This window comes from Archocentrus centrarchus, chromosome 16 (assembly GCF_007364275.1).
Source record: "Archocentrus centrarchus isolate MPI-CPG fArcCen1 chromosome 16, fArcCen1, whole genome shotgun sequence".
NCBI classification, from domain to species: Eukaryota; Metazoa; Chordata; class Actinopteri; order Cichliformes; family Cichlidae; genus Archocentrus; species Archocentrus centrarchus.
Window position 1 is genome coordinate 34,069,219 of NC_044361.1, and position 24,481 is coordinate 34,093,699.

General features: G+C 43.3%; 2 protein-coding genes across 2 annotated transcripts; both read left to right on the top strand.

The window, feature by feature from the left end:
• The first annotated feature begins 506 nt into the window (after nucleotides 1-506).
• Nucleotides 507-18,843, top strand: cmtm6 (CKLF-like MARVEL transmembrane domain containing 6). Its single transcript, XM_030749481.1, has 5 exons — nucleotides 507-606; nucleotides 2,868-2,988; nucleotides 11,917-12,093; nucleotides 15,601-15,699; nucleotides 15,887-18,843. Exons 2-5 carry the CDS (start codon nucleotides 2,875-2,877, stop codon nucleotides 16,055-16,057), a joined length of 561 nt encoding a protein of 186 aa, XP_030605341.1. The 5' UTR covers nucleotides 507-606; nucleotides 2,868-2,874; the 3' UTR covers nucleotides 16,058-18,843.
• A 2,992-nt stretch (nucleotides 18,844-21,835) lies between these two features.
• LOC115794155 (uncharacterized) lies at nucleotides 21,836-24,206 on the top strand. The gene is made up of 6 exons (XM_030749480.1): nucleotides 21,836-21,887; nucleotides 22,149-22,523; nucleotides 22,613-22,879; nucleotides 23,089-23,178; nucleotides 23,551-23,612; nucleotides 24,023-24,206. The coding sequence occupies exons 1-6, from the start codon at nucleotides 21,836-21,838 to the stop codon at nucleotides 24,080-24,082; spliced, it is 906 nt and encodes a 301-aa protein (XP_030605340.1). The 3' UTR covers nucleotides 24,083-24,206.
• The last annotated feature ends 275 nt before the right edge of the window (nucleotides 24,207-24,481 follow it).

Genomic DNA, 24,481 nt, shown 5'->3' on the forward strand with positions numbered 1-24,481 from the left:
TATATGAAATCATCATTTACATCGTGGGCCGGAAGAAGGCCTTGAGTCTGACACATGTGAAATAGAGAAAAACTGCAGTATGGAAGTTAAAATGTGCAGATGAATTTTTAGTATGAAAAATAGGGGGGCGCCTAAAAATGTGTCCGCATACACCTCAGAAAGTAGCTGCGGTCCTGATGGGAAACGTATCAAAGGCATTCTGCAGATTTTGCAAGTGTGAAATATGTGCTCACCATGCTGATTTAATTCAACATGCTAATACAGAGAAACACACAAAAAACTGTGCACCCTTCTCTTCTATGAGGCTAAGAACTATGGGTTTCACTGCTCCAAAACACAATGAGACAAAACGAAGAAATGAGCTATACTGTTTAAAAGCGGCCTCAGTTTTACGCAATGTTGTGGGTTGCCAGTTGGGGGTTTTGGGGGGGGCCTTGTTTTCATAGAGCTGGGTGCTTGTTTCTATCGCGAGATCTGGCAACACTGGTTCTGTCGTTTCAGAAGCCTGAATGCGGAAGTTTGTCCAATAGTAACGAAAGCTTTGAGTCGAGGGAGAAGTTCGCAGCTGGAAGCTTTATTTTCGTACAGCGGCAGAAAACTTGAGCGGTGAGTTTATTTCTCAAACATTCGCGTTTTTATTGACTCCTAACTTTAGGCTCACTTCCTGTTTGGGTGCTTCAGTTGAGCAGATTTTAGACCACCATCAGAAATCGAAGTCGAGCCTCCGTTTCACACGCGAGGGAATGCGACGCACACCAGACTTCATTCAGAAATTGGTGAATTTTATTTTCCAGGGTCGTTTCTTTAGAAAAGCGGTGGTTTAAAATCTGGACAAAATCTCTTTATATTTAGGAAAAGAGCCGTTCTTCATTTCGGCTTCAGTCCCGTTTCCTCTGAACTCTTATATGAATGCAGTTTGTCTAGTTTTCCGGGATTTCCCCATTTTAACTTTTCATAAAGGCAGAGCTGTGGAGGTGGACACCGACGTGAGAGGCTTAAAAAGCCTGTAAATCTACAGAATGGTAGCGTGGAGCTTGTGCCGAATTTCCTGGAACACACTTAGGTTTTGATTAATATTTAACTGATCGTCTGAACAGCACTAAGTTCTGAAAGGCTCGGTGTTCCAGCAGAAATATGACAGTAAGATGGCCGGCTGACTGCTCTTATCAGCGTTTGCGTTGCACACCTGAGCTGTGCTCACCTGCCTCTGAGTTTCGCTTTCACGGCTGTAGGAGGCAGAACGAGGAGAGAAGCGTTCCCACCGGTCCGTGCAGCCCTGCGGAGGCTCCGTAGAGGCGGAAACTGAGCAGAAATAAATTCAGTGACCTTTAATTGTCATCTGACATCACTGCTGTGCAACATTTGCATTACGTGACATCATTTCGCTTTATTGAACTGTTTATAGAGCCACTTTATTCTAATATTCAATTGAGCCCTGACTTTTAGGACTTTTTCCTCTCTGTTTTTAATGCACCAGTTTTTTTTTTTAAGGTCGTATTTTATGTTTTGGCTGCTCTGAAACAGGAATTTCCCGTCTTTAGAGATCTTTCCTTAAATGCTGAGCTCATGCATCATTTTTTGTGCTTCTCTCTTTGTAATAGGTTTGGTTTTCAGCTCATCTCTCCCCTGAGTTTGGACCCACTTTATCTTCATGTTAAGTTAGAAAATCTGCATTTTAAAAGTATTTATTCACATGTAACGTTACAGCAGCTAGCCCTGTTCTCTGGGTGAAGGGCTGCAGTTTAGGATTATTGTCATCATTAAACAATCAATGCTTCACAGTGTGGTTTTAAAAAGGCTTCATCTTCTAAAGATGTTTCATTACATAAAAAATAAATGTACAAATGCAGATGTTAGTGTGATTTTCCTCAGGTAACCATCAGTGCTGCTTCCCATGTGATTGGTCACATAGTTCCTCATGGAAGTGGATGGATGCTGGAGTTTACTGTGGGGGATTTTTAAGTATTTGAGATATCCGAGAACAACTTTATCTCACTGTGCTTTCCAAACAAGCTGTGAATGTGATTTAAAACAGGATGCAATGATGTGGAAGTTACTTAAACTTTATATTTAACTGAAAACTTTAAAACCCTCAGCTTTATAGACTAACTTTTTCCTGTTTTCGTCCCTGCTTCTCTCGTTTTCTGTATTTTGAAATGTTACTGCTGCTGTTTTTTGGGGGAAATCTGGTTTTAAAGGTACTACAGAGATAAAGTTTAGATGTTGTTATTCTAAAGGAGGGGCAGGAGTGTTACAGCACCCTGCTGTGGTTTTAAAGCCAGCTGTTTCCCAGGTTCCTGTCCTGAGCTGGTTTCATGAAGCTCCAAATGTTTTCAGTGGCTGGCAGATCTCAGAGTGAGGTTACTGGGTTAGCGAGCTTAAAGTCAGAGTTTTCAGTATTTTCTCTCTTTGTATTTGGCTCTATCGCCATGGTAACTGATGCTGAGCACATCACCTGGATTGGAGCAGGTTATGTTTCTGTTCAAAAGTGCCACCGTTTACATCTTTAGTTTACAGATTTTCTGCTGAAGGAATTTGGTTTTATATGTGAAACCTGCCGAGCTGTGAGCGCACTGACACCATGAATGAAGCCCGGCTGTAAAGGTACACTTCCAGATCTGATCGGTAACTAAATGGTGATTTGGTACCTGGGGAACGTAACCTGCTCTGGAACCAGATATGTCTGCAGCACAAGTAACTGTGGTGATGTATCCCTGTGGTTAACAGTCCAGGGTTAAACCTGAACTTTGTGGCTTTGAAAAATTATTAAAATGTTTTTTTGTCCATTTAAAAGCAGGAACCACGAGTCTGTGTCCTGTTAGTGATTCGGTCACATCGATCTGACTCGTCTCTCTTCTGTCTCTCAGCTCCATCATGGCTGCAGAGGTTTACGCTTCCACGACGACTCCCAACCCCAGATCCCCCTTCTGCCTTTTTCCCTCAGAGCACCTGGAAAAACAACGCTTCATCTTAAAAGGCGTTGAAGTGGTGAGTTCAAATATGCTCAGATATGAGCCTGTTAGCACACCATCACTGCGGGTCACGGGATTCTTCATTAGCCAATGAGATACTTTCTTTTAGTCCATCCCCACTTACACTGGAGTACCAGGAACATGTATTTAAACCTACAAACACAAAAACTGTTTCCTTCATAAATGCACAAGTTCATGTTTTTCTCAAATGATAAAGTCTTCATGTATCTGTAGGTATCATTAGAGATCAGAACTGTCATTTAAAGCTCACTTTGAAAAGCTTGTTTCCAGCTGAAGCTTAACTTTCATCTTCAGGAATAACTCTTATTGGATTACAGTGACCTGCTGCTTATGAATGCACCTGACAGGTACAAGCAGGATGGCTGCTGTCTGCCCTTGTTATGTTTTATCACTGACTGTGGAGATTGTGCACGTCACTGTTTGCTGCTGCTGCTGAGTTTGTCCACAGACCTTAAAGCAAAAGAATAAAAAAGTTCATTAAAATTAAAATGAATTTGTTGAATTTAAAATAATTAAAAAGTAAATTATATTTAAAAAGAGTAATATTTTGTAGAATTAAGAGCTGTATGTATGGACTTCACTGGGAACATTAATGTTGGGAAATGATTAAAATCCTGCTCCTGAATAAGTTTCAGATGCTTGTCGCCTGCTCTCGGGCTCTGGCTCCGCCTCCACGCGCTCGTTAAACATGCTCAGCGTGGCTCCTCATATTTTCAAGGACTGGTACCTCTGCAGGAAACAAGCCGGCTCCGGCCCCTTCCTGTGGAGAGCCGCCCAGTTTCCTGTCCAGGGTTACCTGAATCTGAAAGCTTTAGTCCAGGGACAGAAATCAGGTTTCTGAAACTACCTGTAGGGAGAAAAGATTCAGTGTTTAGGTGATGAAAACTATTCATTATTAAAATTTTAAAATGATTCTGTTTTGATGGTGCTCACATGTTGCCTCGGATGTGTTAAAACACTCTGAAGCAGCTGTCTGCATTCGTGTGAACACAAACCAACAGGTCACGCTTCTCGTCTCGGCTCCTCGTCTCTGCTACCCGCACTCTGACTTTCTGCTGTGGCCGTCTGACCCTGATGTTTCCTTAACCCTCCGCCCTGGTTTCTGTGGCCCGCACGGTGCACAAAAGCAATGCAGCGGCTGCTGTTACTGCTCTCTGACTTCCATGAATTATGCACATGTGCAGTGATCCTCAGTCAGAGTCAAACACTCTCTTTGTTTCACCAACACGGAGCTGCAGGAACACCAGTTTTTACACTTCTACTTCGTCCTCTCGGCCGTTAAGTCTTAGAGGTTCTATTACCTAAAAGTTTGTTCCAGCGACTGTCCTCCTAGACCTCTGATTTGTACGGAGTAGACCAGCAACCACCTCAGCCTTCAGGCATGCAGCATGTAGTGGGCCCAGGCCTGCACAGAAAATGTGCCTGAGTGTTCAGCAGGATCATAACTGTGGAGGGGTGGCAAGTCTGGACTGCATCAGACAACCCAAACCAATGGGTGATGTCTTGGCGGCTGAGTCTGTCTCTTGATATTTAGTTTATGCAGCTGAGGAGGATTGTAGTTATAAATGACTTCCTGCATGTGATTTTAATAACCTGTTGTCAGCCTTCAGTTGTGCAGCAGCTGCTGGTTTCAGTTCATTTCTGGGTCAAACCAATATCACAGAAACTCAAAATTAAAAACCGACGTGCTGCAGAGTCGATCCTCTGCAGAGTCGATCCTCTGCAGAGTCGATCCTCTGCAGGTCTCTGCGGGCTGACCGTCAGCAGACAGGAAAGATGACATGAGCGTGAGAAATCGGGGCGGGAATCCAGAGCCGGTTCTAAATGATCCCGTCGTGTCTTTTAATGATGAGTTGTTTGTAACTCTCAGCAGCTGAGCTTTTGTACACCTGAGTTACATCCGTGCAGGTGAGGTGATGCTGTAAACCTGTCCAGGCCAACTTTTTTAAACATGCTGAGTCAGTTAGGAGTCATAAACATAATCAACAGTAATAGCGTTGTATCGGTCTCCCTAAAGAGAGACAAATCCCACTCGACTGAGACAAGGATGACTCATTTTTAACTGCTTCAGACAAACCCAGCTGCCGGCTCCCGTCACACAAACACTGGTGTGAAGAGTTAAACCAGGAGCGCCTCTGCTTTCACTTTAACATGTTTGTTTACAACATGCAGTAAGCTCCTCACTCTCCTTCCCTTAAGGCTGCTCGGAGGAGGAAACGCCTCCACAGTTTGTGGTGAGTTCAGAGTTGACAGTGAGTAATCAGAGAGGAAGCTGCTCCACTCTCCTCCAGGTCTCCAACTTGCAGCTGGAAACATTTCATGGAAGAGTGAACAGAGCTCAAAGTGCACAAAGTCATATGCCTGCACGTTGGTTATTCAGCTTCCCTCATGAGGGCCTGATTTTTCACAACTCCAACCACGAGATCCGCGATCAGTTTAGTAGAGGAGGCCCTCACTCTTATTCTGAAAATTCAGTTGTTGCTAACTGGCTATCCCAGGACTTCCTGTCCTGTGTTCCTTCACTGATCCACTCTTCCTGCTCCAGTGATGGCAGTCCTTTGAAAATCCTGTTGAATTCCCACATAGAAACCGGTAAACATGGAAACTATTACACAACTTTTACTGGAAAGTTGCTGATTATTGGTTATTTGGCACAAAGTATTTCAGAAATAAGATATTTGCAGAGTAGAGTGTGTGTGTGTGTGTGTGTGTGTGTGTGTGTGTGTGTGTGTGTGTGTGTGTGTGTGTGTGTGTGTGTGTGTGTGTGTGTGTGTGTGTGTGTGTGTGTAAATATGCACTAAATGTGAGGGAAAGAGTGCAGTTACTGACCACCTCTGTGGGGAATCGTTGGCAGTGATTGGTTGTTAGAGATTCTAATCTTTGGTTGTTAAAGTTAAGATTCACGTCTGCAGCTGCAGCAGTTATGACACCACAGGAAGATTTGGAGTCATGAAATTAATTCATTGATTTGTTTTTTTGTTTTTTTATGAATCTAAAAAGCCTCGTGGTGCCACCTTCTTACTCGTGGCATTGAATGCAGAATCGATGCCTTCTCCATCTCACAGATGAAGAGTCAGATGCACAAATAGTAACACAAGTTGCTGAATACTCACTGAAGTCAGCACAAAGTTCACTTCAGATCATGGTGAGCAGCATTTTTCTCACACGGTCAGGCTGTCTTAGATGAAGTGAACGGCCACATGTTGGACGAGTGAACGGAAACGCAGACGGAGCTGAAATATGTTGAAATCTGTGAATGTGGATGTGTGTCAGTGTTCCACAGAGGTGTCTGTTACAGAGGGTTTTCTGTGTTAGTCTGCTGCACAGATGACTTAAATATGGTATCAGCTTTTAGAATTATTAAATATTTTTGTATATTAAATGCATCCCTCCATCAGTGAATCAAGAAAATATTAACATTCACAGGCACACATGACAAAACAAACGCATGGTCATATTTATGTATATGACTTAAATCCTTTTTTCTCCTGACCTCTGTGTACCTGAGAAACACTGTTTTTTTTTCAACCTTGTGTATTGGTTGTTTTTGTGCAGCGATAAGGCACAACTTACTAGTCAGCTTCCACTTTGGGTCACGACCTCTCATCGAGTGTTTGCAGATCAGTTGGCGTCTTCCATGCAAGCTGCGGGTGAGCGCGCCAGTCTGCTACAGACCAAATCAATCACAACGAGGTTTTTGGTGCAGCACCCTCTCTGTGATTGACCTTCAACCTCCAGCAACCACTGGTCTCAGGGAATACACATTTTTCCTTAGTGACCAGAGGTTGCAGACCGGTCTGCGTAGGCATGCACACTTCCATGTGCGAAGTACAGCTTTTACTGAGACGGTCCACAGGCTGCAGAATTTAGCACATGTGTGCAGATGGATGCAATAGAACAATGCCATTCCTAGCAACATAATTATGAGCAAAGAAGTCTGTGACTTCCTGGTTCTAAAAGAGTGATGATGCCACTTTGTTTTTTTAATGTTAAGTCTGTCTTAACTGAAGTCATGCAGTGAATCAGTGTGAATTGTTTCCCTGCAGTAAGTCCCACGCCCAGACGTCGAGTCTCTGCCTGTCTGTCTCAGCTCCAGGCCCACAAACATCATCAGCTCAGTTGTGAGATTCTGCTCACTGCAGAATTTAGCAAAGAATTCAGTGATGGTTCATTTGCTGATTTCAGGCGCAGGTTAATGTGATGTGTAGGATGGATTTGTTAGCTGTGCTGTGTGGCATGGTGGAGCAAGTTATAGTGTGTGTGTGTGTGTGTGTGTGTGTGTGTGTGTGTGTGTGTGTGTGTGACCCCTCTATGACTGGAGCTTCCTCATCCAGCAGCTCTTCCGGAAGCTGCAGACTGGGAAGTGAAAGTGCTGCAGAGTGGTCAGTTTGGCTGTCGTTAGCAGATCTCAGAGCTGCTGTTGCAACAGTGAGGAGAGACGTTGGGTAGGAGGACGAGGCCTGCATCCGGCCCCGGGAGTCTGGATCGTGTTGTTGTGTTGGGTAGAAAGAGGATGTGCGGGGAGGGAGGACGGTGTGTGGTCAGCTCTTCATGAAACCTCCCTGCAAAATAAACTCTTCTTAGTAACTGGAACGTCTAAATAACTAAAAGCCACAGATTGCAGGGGAGCCAGCTGCTCTTTTCCAGTTAAATATTTTTTTCCTCAGACTGTGCTAGAACAGCTTTGTATAATTCAGAGTTTAAAATAGTCTGTATTTAGCCCGTTCTCTGCCTCTGCCTCTCTGCCCCTCAGTTCATTTCAGCTGAGAGCTAAACTTCTGATTGGCTACCCCTCATAACAGATGGTTTGAAAACCTCACCTTTTATAATAAGAAAGAAACCCTCCTAATGTCTGTCCCCAGCCCGTTAACCTCATCACTGCAATAAAAACATGCTGCATATTTAAAGGTTTGGTTCAAACCTGTAGGCAAAAAACACCTGAAAACAACTCAAACCTTGCTGTGAGCCCTTCTGTGTGGGAACTATTTTCTTTCTGCTGTCAACATCCACCAACAATATCACGGCCCCTGAGTACAGGAGGCAGTAAGGATGTAAATGTTAATGTGCACCCTGTCATCTGCCTTTTAATGTTAACTAGCTGCACGCTTCTTTTGGATGGCAGGTGTAGACATTAGAAAGCTAAAACTAAAATACGCACTGCTTGGTCATTTGAAGGTTAAAGCAGTGTTTCCAGTAGACACATCAGCTGCTGGTAGTTTTAGCCCAGCTTCTCCCGATGCTTTCACAATAAAAGCCTTTCACAGTCTCAGTTGTAAAATAGATTTATTGTGAAGCAGACAGGAAGTGCCAAGTAACCTTTTTAGTAGCAGCTTCACTCCAGAATCAGCGGGGGATTCCCGCTGTGACTTCCTGTTGTTGGTGTTAAACCAGAGTGTCAGGTGAGAGAAGGTGACGCCTCTGCAGCCACATATACAAATCACACCAAGTCACTTCTCCTGTCTGTGGTTTTGTTCACCTGTATGTGCTGAACAGGATGCATTTCAGGGTTTAACCTCAGAGAAGCAGCTGAACAGCAGGAAACGGGCATTTATCTGCAGTTAGTAACAAACTGCATCACAGCCGACATAAACGGACGCAGGACGATGACTCATTTCACAATGTTTTCTCTCTGGTTTCTAAAATCCAACTGACTGCATTTCATGAGCATATTGATAGATTTCATTTTTTAAATTTTCTTTCTGATTATGTCATTGAGGGAAACGTTGAGAAGTGGCAGAAACATCATTTTCTCAGAATCCTTATTACTGCAATGCGATCGGACTTCTGCTTTTAACGAAAGGCGGGAAAACAAATGCAGTTTCTCGCATCAGCGACTGTTAAAAGTCACAGACAAGTTCCCAGAACACCGCGGGGTGTGGAAGAAGAGTAAGGGTGAAATTTACTGTAGCTCTGTTTAACTGTAGAGAAATGTTCCAATGATGGCACAAAGCAAATAGAGCTAAAATATTTTTAAAGATTTGAACTTCTTTTAGGGGAGCTGCAGGTATTCAGGAGCAAAGAAGCTAAAAGCTGCTTCTCCTTCACTGAGTATGTCTGTTCATCTGAGCTCCAAATCTGCTGCTGTCATGCTGAAGGGCACCTGCTGAAAATGTGTTTTTGTTTTTCTTTTCTTTTAATTCGTATTTCTTAAAGGCGGCTGTAGGCTGATTGTTGACCTGTTCACGCACTTACCTACATTTCAGGTGATTAGGTCACAGGTCAAACCGAGGTCTTGTTGCTCAGACGCTCTGAGCGGTCACTTCCATCAGTGAAAAGCAGCGTGTGCTGTGTCTGGGATGTATTATAAATCAGAAAATTATGAGATGTGATTCCAGGAACAAATCTCTCCTTTGAGATCATCTTCTCGTGCACCTCTGGCTGCTCTTTTCAGATCACTGCAGGGTCCTGCTCTGCCCACACTGCTCCAGTTTCACCACAGGCCTCAAATCTGTGCAGAGAGCAAACATCAAATCCTGTTTCAGGTGACCAGAGTTTCACGTGGAGGATTATCGGTGGTGATGAATCCTCAGTTTCCTAACCCAAAGGCAGCCGTGTCAGGTGAGGAGTGAGACTGTCAGCGTGGGGTTCCACATTAGCGTCCTGATTCATCTGAGGGAGAACATTCAGAGGAACCGAACTAGTTTCAGGCTTTACTGCACAGTCTGCACTCACCGCTAGCTCTGTTCTCCAGATTTGCCTCGAGAATAAAAAACAGGTCCACGCACTGGAGGAGATCCAGCGCCTGTGACAGAGGGGGGGACGCGGGAGGACTTCTATGAAGTGATCTAAAAATAGCAGCTGTGCTGAAAACTGTCCAGAGGTGCATGAGAAGATAATCTTGAAGGGGAGATTGGTTCAGTTTAAACCAGATCCATTTTTTGATTTTCAGGAACCTTTTGATCAGGCTTATAATCACTCAGTGGACTTGGAGACAGTGGGTATCAGTGCAGTGCAGGCAGTCTTCTGAATGATGCTGATGATGGGAGAGCCATAACAAGTTTGCGTAACCAGTGAATTAGGTCTTAGCATATTTATTTGCATATAGTGTGAGGAAGTGAGAGCAGATCGCCCAGAAAAGACGGTTTAATGACAGATGCAAACAGAGCCACACTATTTATAGAAGTCTGTCAGATCTTTATGCACACTTCACTGAGTTTCTCCCACTTCTCAGGTGTTCTCCTTCTAGAGTAAAGTAATAATTAACATTTAATAATAATCTGTTGTTGATAAATCTGTGTGAACAGTCTGAAATAACATGTAAGTGTAATCGGATTACTGAAGGAAAAACAAGAATCATGTCAGTGTTTAACATTTTCCAGATGATTTCTAACTGAAGGACTCTTCTAAAAATATCTGCCCTTGTGTTTTGTGTCAGCCTCTAACATTGGTTAAAGATCCCCTGCACCGAGTGCTTTTGGTGAAGTCCAGAGTCGCTCTCAGTCTGCTGATGTCAGGCGGTCTGATTTTAGCTCTGTGGTTCTGGGTTTTTGTCTGAAGAAAGCCTTTTTATAGCCTAACGCCCACTTTAACACAGAATATTCCTACAATTAAACCCGCTGGTGTAATGGAGACCGAGGCTGGGGTTTGCTTTAACCACTACAATAAACATACAACAGACGGGGCGAGAACACACGGAGGAGCATTTCTGTTTATCACTGTACACATTCACAGGCGTTAAAGCCCATTAATCTGAATTTTTGGGACATTTTTTTTCCTCATATCTCGTGTTTAAACGTGTGCACGTACAGACGTTAAGAGTCGAGCTGCAGCTGCTGCTCCTGGCTCCCGATGGTCCGACTTATGAGCTTGGTTTAAATAAAGCTGATGCATCTCATGGTACCGTCTCGCCATTGTGGTTCAGACACACTCAGGACATCCTTGCTATGGGTGTTGGTATGAAGCAGTTGTTGACGCTGCCGCCCACACAAAGCTGAGCGGTCGGAGCGGTTCTACCACAACTTCTAATGAAACAGAGCAGAGTCAGTGGCTGCCTGTGTTTTTACGCTGGTGGAAATATCTCAGTGGCTGCTCAGACTGGAAATACACCTCACGTTTCAGTTTTTCCTTTCATACATCAGATCTCAAATTGTCTGTAGATATGAGCCTTGTGAAAAGATGTGAAAGTAAAATGCGTAGTGGTTTACCAGTTTGAACCTGGGAGGAGGCCTGATCGCTTTGGGGTGCAACAGGAAGGGCATCCAGAATAAAAATAAATAAATGCATTTCTCTCAAGTCAAACATGCAGCGCTACCTGCTGTGGCGACCTCTCATGAGCAAAGGAGCAGCCGAAAGAAGCCCGATAAAGTAAAACATCTGAAAACTTCCTTTCTGCATTTTGACAGTTTAGTCGATTATTTGTTTTGTTTTTAATCATCAAAGTAACCAGAAAAATATGAGAGGAATCATTATTTGCAGGCCTATTAGTCCCCACTTTCCCTGTGGTTTGTACTTTAATGCTTTGACTTCAGTATATAGATTTAATTTTGTATGGTTTTGAGCTTCTTACCAAATATTTAAGATCCTCTAATGTTATTGCTTTTTTATGTATTTATCCTCATGAGATTAAAAATCTCTTCGCCAGATTGCCCTGATTAAGAGGAGCTGCAGTGGGTTTATAGTCTGAGTGAGTGAGACATAAAACATTCAGAACAGTTCAGTTCACAGCTAACGTTTGCAGCCTGAACTGTTAGCCTGTGCTGCATTAAAAGCTGGTGGGAGCCTGCAGGTGAGGAGGAGAACATCACAGTTTAAGACTCCTGTTTTATATATAAAACAAAAAGGAGCAATCCTAGGAATGATCCCTGGAGCACACCCTTAGCTGTAGTTTTATGGGCAGTTTTTCAGGGTTTTCTTTTAAAGTTAGGTGTCTGTGTGTAAACCAGTGTTGTCACTCACCTCTCCTGACCTCCTGTTTCTCCCTCAGATGCTGTCCTTCATCGCCTTCATCCTGGAGGAGACGGTTAACAGCTGCATCAGCTGTTCTCCTCTCTACTTCTTTGAGTTTGTCAGCTGCACAGCCTTCCTCTTCACCCTGCTGCTGCTCATCCTCCTCTCCACTCCGCTGTACCAAAAAATCGGCATCACCTCCTGGCCAACTGTGGTAAGAACCTGCTGAAGATCACGCTTCATTCAGACTCCGCGTGTTACCCGCTCTGAGGTGCTTTTTGAAAAAGTTTTGAGTTTTGAAACACGTCTACCTTTACCGGGTCAGTCCTAATCAGACACCGGAAATCATTATACAGGAAACTTTGATGGTTTATCAGGAGCAGCATGTACAAATGTAGCCTTTATTTCAGTGATGTCAGAGTAGCATCCAGCATTTCAGCCAGACAGAGTTGTGTGTTCACAGCTCAGCGTTCAGAGGGTTCATCACCGTTTTTACCAGTTCTTCTGTCCTGAGCTTCACTGACCTGCAAAAGTGTCGTCTCCAGCTAACTTATTGTTAATGTTCCTCGCTCTGCAGCCTTCCATTCTTACAGTGGGAGTGGAGAGAAGACTTTCATGACTGTAGTGAAACTCGAAAACGAGAAGGGGCGAATTTTCTTTTTGCAAATTCAGACTCGACAGGGTGGAAAATGTTTGTGTGAAACAGTGAGTGCGTGAGCGGCACAGCTGCTCTAAAACCAAAGAAAAGCAGCGGCTTCGTGTGTTTTTAGACGAACCACACCTTCAAGGTCTGAGAAGTGTTTTGGTTCCTCCTAGTTCGCTCTCACTCGTTAGTTGTTTCAGCCTCAGACTCAAAGTCTGTTCTCTGGTTTACATGCTTCTAAAACCATTTAAACCAGTTTGGCGTTGGGGAGTCACTGCTGGGTTACATGGAGGGCAGGGCACTAATTTGGAGTGCATTTAGTACGTCTCATGCTATAAATCAACCCTGTCCTTTAGAGAGGCGCCTCTTTGCCCCTCGTTGAGCGAGCCTCCAGTCAATAACCTCTATCTAGAAGAAGCAAAAGCTGTAAAAGGTTTCCTTAGGTGGACCTGTGGAAGCTCTCTGGATCATCAGGGTCTCTCACCAGGAAAGCGTGTCGCGCTGTGAGGTTAGATGCTCATTAAAAAGTCGTGTTTGCACCACATTTAAACAATAAAACGATGTCCGGTATAAAGTTAGTGAGATCTGAGCTTTGAGCTGATCTTTGAAGAGTGGTGGACTTGCTCCCAGTGAAAATAGTGCTTTGTTTGGAATGCCCATCGATGACTGGATCATGGTTTGCTGTAATCAGGCAGTTAGACATGCTGCTTCCTCTGCATTCATTGGCCTGTAATTTTGGTGAATTTGGCCGCAGAGTCGTTGAGCCTTTCAGCGGCACTGATTTTTATTGGCTGTGTGTCTGTCTCACTCTTTACCAGAGGCCTCGTTTATCAACCGTTCATGACCACCTTTATGTGCATGAACACTTGCTCGCCCTAAAATAAAAAGAGGAACTCGACACCAGCCGCAGTGCGGTTCTCTCGTAACTCGACTTTCTTCTCAGACAGCTGAAAATCACAGACTGAGTCTCTGAGAAGCTGCCGCAAAGAGAGACCGGACAGGAAGGACCAGAGCAGCAGCTGAACTTTCAAAATAAGAGCAAGGAGAAGTCCTCAGAGAGCACAAAGCTCCACCCAGGCAGCCCCACTCTGAGTGTTTCCTTTAGAGGAACAGTTTTGTGTTTTATATTCATTTAGTTTTCTTTGTTGTTTTAAAAGTACTTCAAGAAGTTTGCAGTGCAGTAAAAATCAGATGAGGGCAGCATGACAGATGTTTGATTACACAAACATTGTGCAGGAGCAGGTGATGGATCTGTAAGTAACTGGACATGAATAACTTGAACTTATTATCTAATATTATGCTGCAGTATATTTCTAACAGGCAGCTCATTCTCTTTCTAAAACACAGTCTGGGGTCAGCCTGAAAGAAAGGCAGATGTGAAATGTAAAAGTGAGGTCAAAGGTCAAATGTGACCTATTTAAAATCTGTCTATATGTTGACACAAACCACACTTGTAAGAATCATAGTTTCTAAGTTATAAGATTTTTGCCAGTTTTGGACCAATCAGTCCCAGACCTTGAAGACCTTGGTGGATGGAAGGCAAATTTTAATGGATTGTTAACATGACCTCTGACCTCTGCACCCCTACACATTTTTATCAGGACTTTTTGAGCTATCAGAAAGAATGGCTCACACAGGGTCGAGTGTCCTGCACCTTCCTGTGGAGCGCGTGATGCAGCCCTCCAGCTGCAGGTCGGCTGCTTCGGCCAGCCACCCACTCCTGCTCCTGAGCTGTTCTTTGAACAGCAGTGATGGGAGGACTTAATGTGCTGTACGTGATACTGGGCTGTTTAAAGTCCGGCACCTACAGAATGCTCGAGGTATTCATTCCCACTAAACGATAGATTAAAATGAGATATGTCCCAAAATTCAAAGCATGAACCAACCTGTGGATGTGTCGACTCCTTACACCATTACACAGCAGCGGGTACGAGCCAGCATCCTGCTCCTCTCGGGTGCCGGGACACAGGCTCATGCCAGCACAGCAGCCGACAGCTGCTTCTTCCTCCTGAACTGAAGGAGCGATGCTGCCCCCTACAGTCTGCAGGCTGAACTTCAGCTTTCTTTAAGCTTCAGACCAGTAGAGTGAATTATTGAAAGGCTTCATGAATGATGAAATTGATGGCATTTCACACTGCAGCAGCGCAGACTAAAAAACACATTAGAATAAAATAAATGATAGCAAACCACAGCATAAAACAAGAGGCAGCAGATTATTCACGACTGCAGGACTGAGTCCTTTAGTTTTTCTGCAGAGTTACACACTGAACAGAAGATGCAGCTTTCAGAGGAATGTGTAGGCGGAGCTTAAAGAGAGGTAGTCAGAGTCATAATACAGACACATTATGCATGCTCATAATTACTTATAAGATTAATTTGAGGGACATAAATGACGACCTTTGAGTGTGTGATTTAGACCGTCGTGTTTTTGTTGTGCGTTTTGTATTCAGTCTCTGCAGCAGAGTTCATTTTCCTGCTGGGGTCTTAAAAATGAGTGTAGCATCCAGCTGAGGATTAGAACCATCAACATTAGAGGAGATTAGAGTCAGACTGCAGCACATCGACACTGGGATGCAGCGATTATAGGTTTTAATATGGTGTAATTATGGAGAAGGCCTCCTTATTGATCTCAGCACTGCAATTGGATAAAATCACTAAAACCTTTCTAATGCGAAGCTTTAATGGCTCTTAAGAATATTTATTTGGCTTTAATTTTGATTTTCAAAAACAAATGAAGGTAAAGTCTGGATTTCTTTGCTCTGTGTGTAACAGGTCAGGATTGTGTGCGTAGTTCTATTCATATAATTTATTAGGTCTTTTCTTGCATGAAAAACGATTAAAAACCATAAATGATGTCATGAGAACATTTAGAAAATTTCTAATGGGGTCATAAATGATGAGCCCTCTCTGTGACCCGAGGCTTAAACAGAGTTGGTGAGGAGAAACTGAACGTTATGTCTGCTAACAGTCTGCGCCTGGAAGCCGGCTGTGTTTCTGGGACCTTCCTCACAGGGCCGGCCGAGGTTGTTGGAGGTGTGAGCTGCTCGTCTTCACGCTTCCTCTTCTTCTGTTTTACAGGACCTTGGTTACACCGGTGTCATCTGTGTGCTGCTCTTCATCTCCTCCTGTGTCTTCGCCTCAGAGCTCGGCAATTTGGTTCAGGCCACCGTTGCTGTGGTGAGAAAACATCCACAGACTCACACTGCCATCCTTTCCTACCTCCTCACGTCCTCCATACAGCCTTTATACCATCTCCTTTCCTTTCCTTTAATACTCCCTACCATACCTCCTTCTTTCCTTTCCTTCTTGGCTGATAGTTTGCGTTATCAGGTCACCTGTAGGCTTGTTCTTCTCTCTCCTGCAGGTCTTTGGCTTCTTGGCGACTGCGGCGTTTTTCGTTGACTTCATCTTGATGATGAAGGTTCGCGGCATTCCCTTTTTCAGCAAAGACGGGAAGCCGGGGCAAAGTAACGGCGTCCCACCATCAGGAGAGGCGCAACCAGAGACAGAAAAGCTCAACGCGGCCAACCCATGAGCAAGCCTCTGTTTGCTCATGCGTGTGAGGTCACACATTGTTTTCTGTAACATGATGCTGAAGGGCCTAGCTTCCAAAGCTGACCTCACCTCCGGTTTTCCAGCCTTTTTAATTCCAGTTTCTAGCCATAGTTTCCCACAGCTGAGCGCACTCTGCTCGCCAGTCAATCATCAGTTATCAGTGAGCTGGCAGCGCAGAGCGCCCTCAGTGCCTCGATTTTAAATACCGAGTTTTTAAAGAATATTTTTTTAAAGAGACACTAAAACCATCAGACCACTAAACGTCCTGCTGTAAGTTAGCTTTTAGGATTTTTTTTTTTAAAGGCACATTACGTGTTAAATGCTTTGCTTTATTGTCTTATTGTGATAAAAATAATTACATAACCAAACAAAAGTCAGGTCCTGTGACAGCGCCATGACCTCTGATTGGTCCTGAGATAAACCCGTTTCTCCAATTAATGCAGCAAAGTTAGGATTTTCAAATATGTCTTCCTTTCGTTTTTATGTTTGTGAAATGTTGCACACTTTTACCTCTGCACACGAAGGAATGTCTGTTCTTTAAATTTTCTGTTGTGTCCCTGAATGCCTCACGATGCTTCAGATAACTTTTAAAGTTGCATCAAATGATCTAAAAGCAACAAAGAAACGTCACAGAATTGTTGAGATTCAGCGTTCGACTCTCTGTGAGGCTTTGTGCGCAATGATTCAGAGTGTCCAGCAGGGGGAGATGTTCGCTCACAGTAAACCACGAGCCTCTGATCGGACTCTTCCTCATCTACTCAAAAACAGCATCCAGGCTCCATAAATCGGCCCTCTACAGAAGTCTTATTTAGTTGATACAGATGAGTTTAGGTTAATGGAAGTTGATGTATTTTTATTTAATTTTGTATCCATATACTGTGGAAACATTCCCATGTTCTTAGCCAGAAGTGCCGTAATCCCTCCTGTCCAGTCCTAAACCCCTCCCGTCTCTAACGGGAGAGTTCTGTTTGCTGCAGTGAAACTGAGACCGTAAACTCATCGGGGCAGCGTTGGGCTCATTATCATCATAAACATCATAATCAGACTTTTATTTTTCCTGAAACCACCAGAGGAGGCGCCCCCTGCTGGACATGGCAGAATTGGCCCCATCCTTTTAAAGCTGTTTTATGAGTTTATTTCTAAATGTGGAAATGTGCCTTTTTTTTTAAATATACTTTTATACTTTTAAACTCTTTTTATATGTTTGCTGGAAGAAAATATCAGTGTGATCCAGCAAAAACTGCTCAGAGCTTTTTATGATTTTTGACTTTTATCAATATTTTTGATTTGAGATGAAGTTGATCAGAATTTAGATCCTAATGATTGAAAGTAAAGCTTGACCCGGTCGTGTTGATTTTGGACCTAATTGCTGATGTGTGAATGTGTCAAAGGTCTTGACAAGAACAAAATGATGACTATCCGAGTGCAGCATGTCCAGAATCTGTGGGGTTCTCGTTTTTTGTGAGGGCAAAGCTGAGACTTTGGTTCTTTATTCTGTCCTGTGGCTGATTTTCAAGGTTTTTGTTGGTTCGAGAAATGAACCGTCAGACAGTTGTAGGAGGAAAATCATGGGTGAAGTTATTTTAGTGAAAATAAAATTAGGCTAACAACTTTAGAGAAAGTAAGTGAAATGATGCTGTTTGCTGACAGTGGAACTGCCCTGAGCTTTGGTCAGTGTGCTCACAGCTATAAGTGTGCAAAAATCCTCCAAAACAAAAGCACAGTTATCACTGCAGGTGACGTTTCTTTGGCTAAAACCTCTCTGTCCAATATTGAAGGGCGTCACTGCATAAAGCACCTTGAGGTCACTCGTTATGAACTGCTGCAATATAAATCAAATCAGGTTAAACTGAATATGGCAATAAGAAGTGCTTTTAATTTTTTTTAATGATAAACCTAAAGTGATGCAGCCTGCAGCTTTCTGCTGATCTGTGAGCAGATGTGATGGAGTCAGAGTCCCATCGCCCGCTGTCTGCTCCCGTCTCTCTCGGCGGTCACGTTGGTTGTTGTTTGCTCTTATTTGGTTCTTTATTTTAAACGTGGACCAGCTTCAGTAATCCTCTGTCATCATGTTTGTGTGAAGTATTCCTTTTAATGATTATTACCTGTAATCAGTTAAGTGAAACGCATTCAAGTCACACGAGAATCCTCACTTTTAAAGTCTTATGGCCAGAAAATGAAGCAGACTGCAACTTACAAATCATCCCCCCCCAAACTTCTTTAATACTTTGTTGAATTTTGTACGTGTTTAAGCAGGGAAGCTGGTGTTTTGTTCTTTATTTCTGTGTCGAGTGATCTCATATTTCTTGTACTTTTAAATTAATAAATAAATCACATTCAGCTTTTTTTTTTCTTCTAATAACCAGAATGAAATCAGTATGAAATTCAGATGTAAATATTTTAGCTTGGAATCATAAAACACCAGATTAATGAAGGAGAATCTTTTGAATGGGACATGTGCGAGTCTTTGAGAATAAAATTTGTTACTAATTAATGAGTACACTGGAACACTGAGAGGAAATCACTTGAAAAACGTGTTTTTTATTTGTCAGGTGATCCAGAAATCTGAAAGCATTCATATTTGAGACCAAGTAAATTTAATTTTAGAGGAGAAACATTGTTTTGTAATGCGTGTATATGTTTCCATGATGCTTTTCTGTTTTTGCTTAGTCCATCTGTGTGTGAACGTTCGGTTATGATGTCACTTAGTCTGTAATTGCTGCAATCACTCTTTTTCTGTTGTGTAATAAACTGATTTTCAATAAATAAAAACCGTGTGTGTGCAGGTTCTCAGTCAGCCGTCTGGAAAACTGAAAAAAAGACAGCTGGACTTCTTTTATTTTGACGTGTTCTCAGCCGCTCATCCAAACACGTGGCTGTTTGGACTGAATGTGAGTTTGGGAAATATTTTCCCGCGTGTTGAAGCCAAAGAGGGAAAATTGTGAGGAAACCACATCCAGCTTCAGAAATGGATGAATCCCCAGATTCTGCTGAAGGCTGCTATTTACAGTCTCTGCAATATTTAGGCTTAGAAACACTTCATTAAAAAAATTCAGTTCTCATTTTGTAAACTTTAAGCTGAGCCCGATCAGAGGGCGACTGCTGAGACTGATGGAGACCCTGTGTTTGTTCTCGGCTCCTCTGTGAAGTTCGGAGGTTACTTGGAATATTTAGTGAAAAGGACAAAAAGAGATTTTACTGTTGAACAAATAAAGCTGCAGCTCATCGATACAGATTAAACTAAGATGATCAGACGTATTCATCTGTCAGCTGTAAAGGTGACGTAAGCAAAGTGAGCGCTGCATCCTGCCTGCTGTAGAGTTCCTAACATCATCAGTGAACTGATTTCTGTGACTCACCTGAACTCACCTGTCCTGCAAACAACACGTCCTGTGCAGACAGTGAAGAACAGTGAGAGGTGGTGATATAAAAGTTTAATAATCTGAAACCTTTTAATTATTTAAAGTCATAGGCTTCACCCTTTGTATGACTGTACAGAAACACTGCAGGTAAAAGAAATGTGTGAGGATGCTGATTGTGTGCATCCTGCAGACCAAGAAAATCATGATTTATGATTTGAAATAATTTGAGGAAAATGGATGCAATAATGAGGGGAAAAGGAGCATGTTTACAGTGACGAGTAGCAGGAAAACTGTCAGTTTGTCCAGGTTTACTCCTGTTTAGAAGATGAGACATCTCGCTCTCTGAGCACTCACAGTTTAACATCATGCTGCTGTTTGACAGAGAGGGAAATCTGAGAGAGGAAACTGATCAACCCAACCTTCCTCTGCCTCCACCTGCAGGCTGTATGGCTCAGAGACAGTCCTCTGGTTGGTCCTCAGAGCACAGGTGTAGTTCCCAGAATCCTCTGCACTCAGAGGGCTGAGGTGGAGGGAGGGGCCAGAGAACCAGGTGACCTCCAGTTGATGGAAAATGCAGTCTGAAATGCAGAGCAGTGTGAAGGTTTCATTTCGTCTGAACTTTTTATCATCACTGGAGCTTAATATTCTCAGTTCTATCAAAAATATGAATTATATTTTACAGCACAGTGCATCATTAGTACGTTATTCTTAACTATTAATATTAATTATTTTTTGTCAGAATCAGGATATTTTGTTCTCACAAATACCTCTGACAGTCACTCCTGTCGTGTTAGTAAAACCTCCTGCACGATGATCAGCCGCCATCTTGAAGCGAAAGGTTCTGTTGTTTCTCTGCTGAACATCTCTGATCTGTAAAGTGCAGTTTGTCTTCATGTCTCCCAGGTATTGATAACAAGGGTTAATTTCTGATTTACTCTGATGGTCGTTAGTGGAACTTCTCTTCCACCTTCATTGAAGGACATCAGTTGTGTGAAGCTGCAGGGGAGGGTGGCAGTTGATCATTTGACAGCACAGGTAGACTTATTTATATAGAGCTGCATCACAACAGTCACCTCAAGGCAGTGAAAACCCAACAGTCAAAATGACCCCCTATGAGCAAGCACTTAAGGGACAGACAGGAAGAAACCTCCAGCAGAACCAGGCTCAGGGAGGGGCAGTAATCTGCTGTGAGGGGAGAGAGACAGGACAAAAGATACACTGTGCAGCATAACTATAGGAAGGGTTCGAGGTCATCCGATCCAGCCCTAACTATAAGCTTTATCATAAAGGAAAGTTTTAAGCCTAATCTTAAAAATAGAGAGGGTGTCTGTCTCCTGAATCCAAACTGGGAGCTGGTTCCACAGAAGAGGCGCCTGAAAGCTGAAGGCTCTGCCTCCCATTCTACTCTTAAGTATCCGAGGAACCACAAGTAAGCCAGCAGTCTGAGAGCGAAGTGCTCTGTTGGGGTGATATGGTACTATGAGGTCTTTGAGATAAGATGGGGCCTGATTATTCAAGACCTTGTATGTGAGGAGAAGGATTTTAAATTCTATTCTAGATTTAACAGGGAGCCAATGAAGAGAAGCCAATATGGGAGAAATCTGCTCTCTCTTTCTAGTCCCTGTCAGTACTCTAGCTGCAGCATTTTGGATCAGCTGAAGGCTTTTCAGGGAGCTTTTAGGACAGCCTGATAATAATGAATTACAATAGTCCAGCCTAGAAGTAATAAATGCATGAATTAGCTTTTCAGCATCACTCTGAGAAAGGATGTTTCTAATTTTAGAAATATTGCACAAATGCAAAAAAGCGGTCCTACATATTTGTTTAATATGTGCATTGAAGGACATATCCTGGTCAAAAATGACTCCAAGATTTCTCACAGTGTTACTGGAGGCCAAAGTAATGCCATCCAGAGTAAGTATCTGGTTTGACACCATGTTTCTAAGATTTGTGGGGCCGAGAACAAGAACTTCAGTTTGATCTGATTTTAGAAGCAGGAAATTAGAGGTCATCCAGGCCTTTATGACTTTAAGACATTCCTGCAGCTTAGTTAATTGATGTGTGTCATCTGGCTTCATGGATAGCTAAAGCTGAGTATCATCTGCATAACAATGAGAATGTATGCAATGCTTTCTAATAATACTGCCTAAGCATGTATAGTGTAAATAGAATTAGTCCTAGCACAGAACCCTGTGGAACACCGCAAATACCCTTAGTGCATGAAGAAGACTCCCATTTACATGAACAGGCTGGCGACCTGTACAGGGCGTACCCTGCCTCTCGCCCTATGACAGCTGGGATAGGCTCCAGCCCCCCCGCGACCCTTAACAGGATGTGCGGAAGCGAATGGATGGATGGATGGATGGATCCTTCAATCAGCTCAGTAAAACATAAGGATGGCAGTTTGGGACAAAAAGACTCTCTGGGCTTTCCTGTTTCTGCTGGCAGGTAAGACATGATCTCTGCCTGATGACGGATTTTTAAATGTATTTTTTTGACGTCTTTGTTTTACTGTTTGTTTTCCATGTCAAACTTTTCTTCTAGAACAAATTATAAGTGGCTCTACTTTTTCTTTTTCTTCATATCTTCAATGTTTCGTCTGCTCAAAGATTCCTCTTTCTTAAATAATCATGTGACCAATGAAGCAGTTTGAGTCTTTATGCCTCTCACTGATCTGCTGTCACAGCTTCTGTGTTTGGTCTTTTTTAGGTGCTGTGGGTCAAACTGTGATCTATCCTTTCACGTCTACCTGTGCTGTCAGAGGATCGACTCTCACCCTCCCCTGCAGCTTCACACCACGGAAGTCCTTCAATGAAGGTGGAAGAGAAGTTCCACTAAAGATCGTCAGAGTCCGCTGGTGTCAGAAACATGAACTCTGTCAGGGCGACACCCCGTCTGTGTATGACAGTAAATCAACAAACAACGACCCTCGTTATCAATACCTGGGAGACATGAAGACAAACTGTACTTTACAGATCAGAGATGTTCAGCAGAGAAACAACAGAACCTTTCGCTTCAGGATGGTGGCTGATAATGCTGCAGGACATTTTGTTAACAGGACAGGAGTGAATGTCAGAGTTGTTGGTGAGAACAAAATATCCTGATTCTGACACAAATATTAATCATTAATATTAACAAGTGTTCAGTAAAGATAATGAACACTTTGATTTTAGGTGGGTCTAAAATGAGAATTATCAGCTCCAGTGAGGATAAAAAGTTCAGCAGAGGTGAGACCATCACACTGCTCTGCACTTCATTCTGCACTTTCCACCAACTGGAGGTCACCTGGTTCAGAGATGGCCACGCCCTCTCAGAGACTGACCCCTCCCTCCACCTCATCCCTCTGACTGCAGAGGATTCTGGGAACTACACCTGTGCTCTGAGGACCAACCAGAGGACTGTCTCTGAGCCGTACAGCCTGCAGGTGGAGGCAGAGGAAGGTTGGTTTGATCAGTTTCCTCTCTCAGATTTCCCTCTCTGTCAAACAGCAGCATGATGTTAAACTTTAACAGATACTGTGGGGAAGAGTGCAGGACAGTCAACCTGCAGCTCCAGCATCCAGGAGCTAAACATGTTACATCACTGATGTCTGCAGAGCTGCAGCTTATTGTCTGTATCCAGTCTCAGAAACGTCTGATCTTCTTTCCAGGAAAACTGGACAAACTGACAGCTGTCCGTCTGGCTCTGTTCACTGCTCTCACGCTGCTCTTCATCACTGTGGCATCCATAATAATCAGAGGTAATTTCCTCCCAGTCATCGTTCTGTTTTCCTCTCCTCTCTCAGTCTGTCTCTGCAGAGCTGTTTCTCACACATGAACTTTGGAGAGTTTCAGGAGAAGCTCTCTCCCACAGTGTGTCTTTTGTCCTGTTTCTCCCTGCACTCTTATTTCCGTCTCATTCCCAACTAGCAGATGGCTGCCCCTCCCTGAGCCGGGTTCTGCCGGATGTTTCTTCCTGTTAAAGGGAGTTTTTCCTTCCCACTGTCTCCAAGTGTTTGCTCATAAGCGGTCATGTGACTGTTGGGGGTTTTCTCTGTATTGAAAGTGGAAAATGAATTTGTTGCTTGGACTTGGATAAGAAGCTCTAACTGTTCTTCTTGATGTCTGCACAGGATGTGTTTGCAGGTCAGCAGCAGGTCAGCAGCAGAGAGCTGAGAGACATTTGGAGGTTCAGGTGAGTCACGTTGTTACATCAATGATCTATTACAAATATGTATTTGACTGCAGAAAGTGTTTTCATATGTTATGAAACTCTGACTCAGGTACTCCTGTAACACTGAAAGAGATTACAACCTGCAGGGTGGAGCTTTGTCTCCCCCTTCTGGCAGTGAGAGTAATTACACAAACAGCGTCAGTGCTGATGACATGAAAGAAGCCACACTGACGGCGCTCGATCCTTCCTCTGAGCACTGAGACTTTATATCTGAATCATCACAAACTTTTCTCTTTTTGCATCTCTGGTCATGATACTGAGTCTTAGTGATGTCATCCAGGCCTGTTTCCCAGCACTGACCTGTCTGCTGCTGTCTTCTTCTCTTCCTCATTATCTCACCTGTGCTGCTTGAACTCTGCTCTCTGTTGTAGCCTCCAGACTCCACTGAGGAGCTGAGAACCAACGAAGAAGAACGAGGTCAGGATGTCTGACAGCAGCGCCGCCTGTAACAAATCTGCTTTGAAAAATGAACCATTTAACAGGTTTATTACCCATAATGCTTCCTGTGGCTGTTCAGACTCCACAGTCAGACTCTGAGCTGTTTAATGTCAGATTTAAAATACCACGAGTGCAGCCTGCTTAGGATCAATGTGTGTGTGTGTGTGTGTGTGTGTGTGTGTGTGTGTGTGTGTGTGTGTGTGTGTGTGTGTGTGTGTGTGTGAGCAGAGTTAAACAGTGAAACATGTAGATACATTGTTGCGTTTGTGCATCATGTTTATGTGACAGGTTTGTGTGTTCACTGAAATGCTGAAATGCTTCTTTGCATTGCTGTAACAGAATAAAACAATAAGAGCCTGATTGTTTCACATCGATGAGTGAAAGTAAAGCAC

Bases quoted from the DNA above. Each gene is read 5' to 3' on its own strand.
- cmtm6 (XM_030749481.1), top strand. From the start codon at position 2,875: ATGGCTGCAGAGGTTTACGCTTCCACGACGACTCCCAACCCCAGATCC. The intron at 12,094-15,600 runs GTAAGAACCTGC...TCTGTTTTACAG, and splicing joins TCACCTCCTGGCCAACTGTG to GACCTTGGTTACACCGGTGT. The intron at 15,700-15,886 runs GTGAGAAAACAT...TCTCTCCTGCAG, and splicing joins TTCAGGCCACCGTTGCTGTG to GTCTTTGGCTTCTTGGCGAC.
- LOC115794155 (XM_030749480.1), top strand. From the start codon at position 21,836: ATGGCAGTTTGGGACAAAAAGACTCTCTGGGCTTTCCTGTTTCTGCTG. The intron at 22,880-23,088 runs GTTGGTTTGATC...TCTTCTTTCCAG, and splicing joins GCAGGTGGAGGCAGAGGAAG to GAAAACTGGACAAACTGACA. The intron at 23,179-23,550 runs GTAATTTCCTCC...ATGTCTGCACAG, and splicing joins GGCATCCATAATAATCAGAG to GATGTGTTTGCAGGTCAGCA.